Raw genomic sequence first — 10,061 nt, 5'->3', positions numbered from 1 at the left:
TGAGCCAAAAAATCTTTCCTCCTTATCAGTTGATGAATTCAGGTAATTTCTCACTGTAATTGAAAACTAACACAGCCATACCCCCACCAATTTACTAAGTCTCCTTGCAAGTAAAAAGTGGGTGATGACTATTAGAAAATATAAAGTAGAACTTTACACATAACTCTTCCAAAACATCTGATTCTGATTCAGTAGCTCAGTGACGGGACCTGTGTTTGGAGTATTTTAACAAACTCCATGCCCTAGGTGCTTCTGATGGGTACCAGGATGGGTACCACACAGAAGGGATCCCAAACCAAGGTGCTTAAGAAACTGCTTTTCAAAGCCACCATGAAGGTTACAAACTCACCTACCACCTCTATCCATGCATGTTTTTAATAATGCTTTTATTGCACTATAACTCACATATCATAAAATTCACTGTATGAAATCATATACTACAGTGGCTATTGGTATATTACGAAAGTTGTGCAACCCTTGCTGTGCATCTAATTTTAGTTCATTTTCATCACCTCAACCCATACTTATTAGTAACACTCTCCATTCACCCTATCCTGAGGTCCTTGGCAACCACTAATCTATTTTCTGTTTCTATGGATTTGCCTATTCTAGGCATTTCCTTATAAATAGAGATATACCGCATGCAGCCCACTGTGTCTGTCCTGACCTAACATGATATTGTAGCATGCATTAATCTACTTCATTCCTTTGGATGAGTGGAGTCCATTGTGCACATACAGCACACTTTGTTTATCTATCCACTGAATTGATGGACAGGAGGGTTGCTTCTGGTCATTGTAGTAATACTGCTCTGAGCAAGCACACACAGGTCTTTGGATGACGTGTGTTTTCAATTCTCTTGGAATACAGCTGGGAGTGGAATTGCTGGGTGTCCCCTGCATTGTTCTGCTTGTTCCACTTCCATCTATGAACCAGTTGCTGCTCGGCAGAGGCTCGAAACAACAGCCGATAAGATACTTTCTCACGGTGTCCTTCACAGTAAATCAACTTCTTAGAAGACAGCAAACCACACAATCTGTCTGGTTTTTGTGGATCTTCAACTTATTGGCTGTGGCAACGACTCCCTAAGCCATTTGGCATTTACCACAACTGACAGACTATCCGTCCTAAAAACTGGTATAAAATGAGGGGTATGTTACATACTTACATTATTACCCAATGCTACAAATTAAAATGGATGCTCTGGAAGATAAAACAGAACCCAGACTGAGGCAGATAAACAGTAAATTTTCAAGCCTATCAGCCTTCCACGAAGAGCCCATTAAAGAAAAAGCCAAGCAAAGAAGGTATATGAGAGCGTGCACACAAGGACACACACACAAGTACAAAAACCCTAATTTAATCAGTAGAATGTGCCAGATACAGACGTCACTGAGTCCCACATTTGCTCAGCACAGATGGACAGGAGAAAACAGACTGGAGTTTTTGGATGTGGAAGCTGCTCAGGGCAACTCTTATTAACGGAATTATCAGAGCTGGTCTGCTTGAGGATTTAGAAAAGTATCCAATTATTTGTAACAAAGAAAAGCTCAAAGGATGCTTTTTAAGTGTTCTGCTGGAAAACTTAGCCAGAAACTCACATTAGTTCCTGGTGCAATAAAGTTAAATGGGAATCCATTTGTTTAAAAAAAAATTAAAACAAGAAATCAAGAAAATTACTATTTGGCAAATGAGTCCAAAAACTCCAATCTTGGTTTAGTCCTTGCAAGTTTTACTCCTAAACATAATAAATAAAGCAGTTAGAGACAAAGTTTCTTTGTCCAAAGTGCTTAGACACAATTCCCATTTCTCCTAGGCTACAGCTGACATTCAAATAAGATGCTAGGCATTCCTTAAAATCAATCGCTATTTCTAATTACTTTCTCTATCTACTAGTCCATTAATTCAGTTATTCTTATACCAAATCAAGTCACTGCCACTGCCACTAATGCTCATCCTGCTGTACACTGAGGCAAAACAGAAAAAAATCAGAAGATGGGTAACCAGTCCCAGCATGGCTTATAAATAGTCAAGTAACTTCGAGCAGATGCCTTTATCATACAGAGGTCTCCATTTCTATATGTATAGAATGAGTGGTTTCTATTTGTTAGGCCAGGAATTATCACGTTTGATTTCTGCCAAGGGCCAAAAATTAAATATTTTCAGACGTGAGGGCCCCATGGTTGATGCTACAATCACTTAACCCGGCTGTCAGAGTGCAAAGCAGCCACAGGCAGGACATAAACAAAAGGCATGGCTGTGTTTCAATAAAACTTTATTTATAAACAGGCTATGAGATGAATTTGGTCCATAGGCAGTACTTTGGTAACTCCTATCTTAGATGATTTGGAAGATTCTCCTAGGATGGCTGTAACATGAAAGTCACTAGCCACTGAAACCTATTTTATGAATGACCCCAGGCATCAAGATTTGACATTAGAGGTAGATGTGTATCATATTCACTTCTAAGAGTCCTTGCCCTGGGACACTGGCTGTAGACCCTTCCTCACTTGTCCACTACAAGCCCCCTTCTATTTCGGTTGGTACCTCATTCATGCTCTTTGATCACCCACTTTGGGATAGAAGTGGATGAATCATCAGTCTGTAAAGGGTGGAATCTGCCTCTCGGAAAGGATGTGGGGAATCAGATGGTCCAACCCCAAGTGTGTAGAAATAGCTCTCCAAGGGGAGAAAGTGTGGCCAACGGGACACAGGCAATGCGTGGATAAAACATCTCTCTGCTTCTTTGTGAGCCGCTCCAAGGCACGGCTCCTCCGCAGCACTTCCAAAGAAGCGAAGACACCTGCTGCGTGACCTGCTTGATCACTCTGCATGTCACTGTCAAATGCTACCCCACATCTCCCCTGGCCTCTCTCCACTTTATTACCCTCTGTCACTACTCTGGGCTGATACCCCAGAGGTAAGGCCTTACCATTTAAGACTGCAGGCTCTGCTTTCTAGTACAATAAGACTAAGCCATCCCTTCAAATCATTCTCTTTAGAAATGAATTACAGAGATACAATTATTGGATTTAAAGTATACAGAGATTAATTAGTGGTAAAATACCAATGCATACATTAAACTAAACCAATTTTGGCTTTCCATACTAGTTTCCAATACCTCTAATGACCAAATGGTAAATATATCCTGCACAATATTGAAAAAAAAGGTCCACAACTCTCCAAAAAGAAGACCTGAGTACCTGAGCATATCACTGTTTGGCAATGCATATCTGCCCTTCCAGTTATAAATGGAACACACAGTGTTGTGACAGAGCTTCGGAAAGCCAATTAGCTATTGTGCAAGAGGCCCCTTATTATAGTGTGAATGTTCACACCCCATTAAAACACCTATGTTGAAACTTAATCCCCAGTGGAATTTTTAGGGGGTGATTAGGTCATGAGGGTTCCACTCTCCTGGCATTACTGCCCTTATAAACAAGCCCAGGGGAGCCTGATTATCATTCTATGGTGTGAGAAGGCAACGAGAACACAGCACTCTAGGAAACAGAAGGCGGGCCATCACCAGACCCCTAACCCACCAGCGCCCGGATTGTCCCAGCCTACAGCACTGTCAGAATGAATTGCCACGATTGATAAGCCACCCAGTTCTTATTTTATCAAAGCAGCTGGAACAGACTGACATCCTGAGCCCTATGTATCTTGGGTGCCTGGATGGGGAAGACTAGAGATAGCAGCTCACTATCCAAGAACCAAATGCATTCCCAACTCAGCCACAGAATCAATGTGGGGGGAGAATGGAGCATCTGCCTAGGTGATGCAGGACAAGCAGTTGCCTGGCCATCAGAACCTCTGGCCTTCCTGGAGCTAAACTCAGGGCCAGCCTGGACGATGAAATGCCCTGGAGAGCCACTGGCTGTGGGGCAATAAAGGAGGTGGGGACTTCCCAAAGTTTCACAAACCACACTCTGCTGGCTTTGGTGAGTTTATATAAAAGGAACACTATTGCATTAACTTAGCCACTGAATCTTCCTATTAGCCACCTGGCTCATCTATTAAACACCATTTACTAAATAAATATCTGTGCCATCCCCAGGGATTTAAATGATCACCCTACCATGAATCTGATCTGTATTTCAGTCTGTCTATGACTCCCCTTCCTTTGAGAATATTGCCTTTCACAACACCACCTTTTCCTGGATTCTTCGTGTGCCTGACAATCCCTTCGAAGTCTCCTTGGCCTCTGCTTCACACTTTGTGTTATAGGACCATCTCCTGTGGGTTTGCCCTGGGCCGTGTGCAGCTCTCTGATGAAGACACATTCTAGGCCAGCCCACGTGGTTGTGCAGATTGATCACTACCCACCGGTTACCAGTCCAAGAAGGTAAGGAGGGGCAGAATTCATTCTGCCCTCTTCATGCGGGGCTGTGCACCCACAAGGCTCTCTAGGCTACCATATCTAGTCCAGGTAACCCTTCAAACCCAGATCCATCCATCCAAACACACTCAGTCCGCCTCACCCTGAATGCCCCTCAATAAACCGTGCACTCAACATGGATTCATTTATTTCAAACTTGTTCCTCTCTCTGTCATGTGAGGCAGAAAGGAAGGAGAATCCAAGCTCTCCCTATCCCTGACCTGCCACATCCTGGCAGATTCCGCCTCCTCCTTCCCAGACACTGCTGCAGAGTGGTAGTTGACCTCATTATTTCTCTTCTCATTTAAGCTGTCAGACTCATGCTCACTCAAATCCTTCACTGTGCTGCACGAGCAGTCTTGCCACAATATCCTGATTGTGTCACACCACTGCTTGGGAACTTTCCTCGGGTTCCCACTGACCATGGGACAAAGACCTTGCTCCTCAATGTGCCTCAAGGGGCTTTTTGTAGATCAGACCCCTTTCTCTCATCTTTGTTTCCTATTCCCTTCATTCTCCTACTGCTTTGCCCTTTGCTTGGGCTACAACTTGACTCAAAGTCACCTGAATGGAGGTAACCCTACCCAAGATTTTTTTTTTTTGACTACCAGATGAAGTTGCCTCATCTCTCCTTTGAGGGCCTAGATTTCCATGCCAATCCCCACAGTGCTTGCAGATGTATACATTTCTCTGGCCCTTTTAGAACTGTTGTCCCTAAAAGCTGAGAAGACATCTTGTTTTACAGTGAGCCTGGCACAATGACTAGCAGCATAACAATCCTCATCCATGAACTCCTAATAGATGTGAAAGTAAGCAGATTAGCCAGAGCAAGGGGACCCAAATGAAAAGGAGGCTTTCCAATGGTTATGTGTATGTGGTATACAAAAGAGGACAGAACACTTATGCCTAAGCACCTCTGGGAGAGAGATTAGGGATTACGGGAAGGATGGCTAGAAGTTCAGCCAGCTCTCTGTGTCTGTGGTTCTGCACTGGCAGCCTCTTCTACCACCTTGCAGAATTGAAAATGTCCAGGGAAAAAAATTTGCATCTGCAATGAACATGTACAGACTTTCTTTATCTTGTGATTATTCCCTAAACAATGCAGTGTAACAACTATTTACACAGCCCTGACATAGTATTAGGTATTACATGCAACCTAGAGATGTAGAAAAGCATACAGGAGGCTGAGCACGAGCTCTGCTTAAATGCTATGCCTTCTTATCAAGGGACCGGTGCATCATCCAGGGGTCCTGAACCAATCCCCTGCTGCTACTGAGACAGACTGTAGTTGGAAGAAAGGTAGACAAAGGAGAAGAGAGGAACGGACCACAGTGGCTTCTAACGGTGAGCAGTGTGTCTGGTGTGTGCTTGAGCTGCTGCCAGGGGAGAGGGAGGGACTGGGCTTCAGCATGAAGTGTGTGCACGAGACAGCAGGGTAGAAAGGGGGACACAGCTGGCCCCCAGTGAGCCACTAACTCAGATGCCTTCCAGATCAGGAGGGAAGAAGGCAGGTCTGAGGGGAACAGGCAGCTGCTCTGATAGGGATTTTCCTGCAGAAGGCAGTCAGATTCCAAAAGGGCCAAAACAGGAATTCCAAAGGAGAGTCAGAGAGACAGCTGCTTCCTTCTCCCTTAGGTGAAGAGCAAAATCCTTAACAGGACATTCAAGGCCTGCACAGTGACTAACTCTGCTTTTAGTGAGGCGTCTCCCATCCCCAGGCCTCTCCTCATCCTTCCACCAGGAAGCCCCTGAGACCATCCCCTGCCAACGATCTCTCTGTGACATAGTCTTCAAATACCTCGGGCTTCTCCTTCATGGCCCTTCTCAAGATTTTAAGCAGGAAGGTGTTGATTTTAAAATCTGCTTTAACTATTAAGAAAATCAGCAATTGGAGGTCAGGGACATTCCATCTGGTATATATCTGAGGCTTAATAACTTTGTATTGAATGAATAATGGTGCTGGGCATGATGGCACATTCTTGTAATCTCAGCGCGTGAGAAAGACTTAGGCAGGAGGATCGCCACAAGTTCAAGTTCAGCCTGAACTACACAGTGAGATCCTGTCTCAGAAAACCAAACAAACAAATAAAACAAGGAAAGAATGATGACTCAGTCAACTGAACAGATAAATAACCAATAAAACAACTACACGATAAATGAAACAGGCGTGTATCATGTAGAATGCAAGGCAAGGAAGCAGGACTGTCCTCAGCAGAAAGGGGAGGGTAAGTACAGCCAATCCTTTTGGAGGCTGACAGATTACCTAGCAAAAGAGATGGGCCAATCCTGCCTACCCCTAAAGATTATAGGGTTCATGAATTTGTAAACTAAAATCATCTTTCACATTTCGGTATTATTTATTTATTTGGTACTGGGGATTGAACCCAGGGCCCTTCACATACCAAGCATATACTCTGCCTCTATACCACATCTCTAGCTTCTACCTTTTGCATTTTTAAACGGCTGAAAATGAAAAGAAGAATGACACTGTATAACACAAAAACGTTATCTGAAATTCACATCCAGCATCTATAAATAAAGTTTGAATGGATGAAACTGCACTTACAGCTTACGTATCATCTATGGCAGCTTTTTGGCTGCAACTGGAAAGTGGAATAGCTGTGACAAAGACCATATGATGTCCAAACTTAAAATATTTACTGCCAGGTCCTTTAGAGACCATCAGTCTACCTGTGGCCTGGAACATCACTGGGATCCCTGTGTCCCAGTGCCTGTAGGAAGACTCTGACCCAGTGGCTGATGCTAACGTCCAAGTCCCAGGGAAAAAAACCTCCCACACACACTGTCTGTTGATATAAAATGTGACTTAGGAATTCATTAACAAGTAGAGTGCTTGTCATCAGTGGTAGCCCACTCATGGAATCCACTATCATCTATTATGTAACCATCAGAAATGAGTTAAGTGGAAATGTACGAAGTAGAATACCTTGTCAAAATAATTTAAAGCACAGCATGGACAGTATTCCTCAAAAGAATTTTTAAGTAAGCTTATACATGTTTAGAAGGTGACAGAATATAGATATCTGGAAGGGTATATGTGATACCCAGGTATACTTCTGGGAAAGAAACAAGGGAATTTTTCATTCATTCATGGTACAGGGGATGGAGCCCAGGGTTTCACGCATGCTGGGCAAGTCTTTACCATCGAATTCTGCACTGTTCCTTCAGATGGGGAACTATGTACAAACACACACTCCTCTGAAACTTTGGGTCTCAGTAATAGGACAAAGCTGCTCATGTGTTTTTTTTGAGGAAGTGTGTAATTAGGACAGTTAGAAACAGTCCTACTTCCCTTTTCCTAGAAACACCCGTCACCTCTTCAACTAGAACACCCTGGTTGAGCTTGCAGAAGGTCAGGTGCCAGGAGGTATGAATAAACCTGCTGCCCAGAATGGCAGTTGTCAGCTATCAGTGTCTTCCTCTAAATAACAGCTGGCTCTCCTGCCATCAGGATCCCTCCCCCTAGTGCAAGATCATAATCTCAACCCATATTAATGATCCTCCACCCCAGGAGACAAGCGGTGGCCATGAAGTCAAGGGGGCACAGACCAGAGAAGTGAGAAGCCAAGGTTGGGCCAACAGGTAGATCTGGGTACACCTTCCTGTTCCACTTGGGCTGCATACCTATGATTCCTACTAAATCAAACTGTCTTGTGCTGTTTCTCTTGATCCTTTCATGGTAAAGTCCTTGGTGCTCATGGAGGTCAAGACACAGGGCTCATAGCTGGCTTGCTCTTGCTGTCTTGTCCATGACCAAGCCTGAACAGCCCTGCTCACCTTGGGACAGACTGCCAACACTGCACACCCTTTTCCAAACCAATTCCAGCCCGTGTATGGGATCCTGGAGTTGTATGGAAGGCTCAGGAAATCCATAATAATTGGGGCATAGAGATGAAGTCCTACTCAGCTCAGAAATGCTCATGGACTCTCTGCCATCTGGTGGAATAAGTAATCCACCCGTAGACCCAGCACTTTCTAAAGGACATTCTGAGAAATGCCAGCTGGTGAGATACATCAGGAAAACAAAAAAGTACAATTAGGGAAACTACTCATTTGCATTCTCTCCTTTAGAGCATCAGTATCATTAGGACATTCAGAATATCAAGAAAATATGCAGCTGCTAAACCTGTTTAACTTGATCTAAACTAGCTTTGAAATCCCTGTGGAAAGCTTTCTGGGTCCTAACCCTGAGGATGGGTTCAGTGAAGGTGCCCAGAGAGAATGTGAGGTTCCAGGGATTACATGAGCCTTGAAAAGAAGGCTTCCTTTTTGAGGACTCTTCCAGAAGTGCAGACCCAGGCTCAGACCCCTACCACCCAGCACTGCAGGGCCAGGAGCGTTAGCATAGATTGAGCAAAAAAAAAATTCCAAATCTCGGGAGAGAAGGTGGAAGGGGACATATGCCTCTCCAGAGAAACAGCCACCTGGAGGCTGCTGCAGGCTGCTCCCCCAAGCAGGACTTACCATTGGTGGTCGTGTTGACATAGTAACGCCGGCCTTGAGGAGACAAGTAGCTTTGCCAGCCAGGTGGGAGGAGGATGGTCTGGCTTTCCTCTCCTGGTGGAGGGGGGACCATTCCAGGCTTCTGTTGGAGAAGAAGGAAAAGAGGTCACACATGTTTGACATTTCATAACTGTTTTTAAATAGAAAAGTCAGAGGGCTGTAAAGTCACCCCTGAAATTGTTCGGCGGTGAGGACAGTATGGTTCCCTGGGGAGGTCACAGGCAACCTACGTGTGATTTCAGGGGCTACATGAACATGTGGTACGGGGAGTGCTTGCTTCTGCAAAAGCCCTTGGCAAAAGGGACAGCTCTGTCACAGCACAGAGGGGAAAGCCAGGCAGCTGAAAGAGCTGGGCTTTCTCATCTTCATACCTCTCACAAATCAACCATGGGCATACTGAGCTTGCCAGGGTCCCTGCCACTCCACACGCTCCTGCTGTGGAATCTGTGTCCTGGAATCTACAGGACCACTGAGTGCTGCAGCACACAAAGCCCCAGCCTGCTGCGCAAACCTAGCAGAGATAATTAACGCAAGTCAGAGCGGCACAAGATGTAAAACATTCTGTAATAACATAGATAAGCCACGAAGAACTGGATGGGGCTCTTCTCACCAAGTATCCAAAACATGCTGGCAGAGGGAATAGGGATTCTGAGACAACGTAGATACTGAGTTTCCAGTGTGTGCAGTTATGTACAGTTTGAATCTTCTAACCAGGCACAGTTTTGACATTCTTAAAAAAACAGTAAGAGAAAAATGTATATGTCAGAAAAACTAGATCTGAAGTAGACAGGGGCTAAAATATCTGCAATTCCCTGGTGGCAGAATTATTGCTAATTTTTATTCTCTTTCTACTTATCTGTTCCATCTAAATTTTCTCAAACACAAAAACAAATGCTTTTAGCTAAAGAACATTTAAAAGTAAGGAAAGAGGTTTTAAAATGAGCCCGTATAATTATCATACCTTTTGAAGGAAGGAAATTTATGAAAATAAGAATCTGAGCAAAAGCAAGATGGGAGCCTGTTTAGGAATATAAGGGTCATCAACTCCCCACCGCCCTTAGCATCTCTTCGCCAGGCTCACAGGAGTGGATTTTTTGTTTTGTTTTGTTTTTTCCCACTGATGACCACGGCTTAGGAAAAGAGGGTAAGAGATGAAAAG

General features: G+C 44.2%; 1 protein-coding gene across 5 annotated transcripts in view; it reads right to left on the bottom strand.

Annotated features, from left to right (window-relative positions):
- Gas7 (growth arrest specific 7) overlaps nt 1-10,061 on the bottom strand; it is a 117,756-nt gene that overhangs the window by 71,682 nt on the left and 36,013 nt on the right. For 3 of the 5 annotated variants that reach the window (XM_010614977.2, XM_010614978.3, XM_010614979.2), the window contains exon 2: nt 8,864-8,984. In XM_010614977.2, the coding sequence (XP_010613279.1) occupies nt 8,864-8,984 (121 nt within the window). Of the gene's footprint in view, nt 1-8,863; nt 8,985-9,273; nt 9,350-10,061 lie in introns of those variants that run through there. The other 2 variants (XM_010614980.3, XM_010614981.3) reach the window with 2 other exon arrangements.

The sequence above is a fragment of the Fukomys damarensis genome, unplaced genomic scaffold (assembly GCF_012274545.1).
Source record: "Fukomys damarensis isolate Sample0158 unplaced genomic scaffold, DMR_v1.0_HiC HiC_scaffold_13, whole genome shotgun sequence".
Taxonomy (NCBI): domain Eukaryota; kingdom Metazoa; phylum Chordata; class Mammalia; order Rodentia; family Bathyergidae; genus Fukomys; species Fukomys damarensis.
This window is presented reverse-complemented; position numbering and strand designations above follow the sequence as displayed.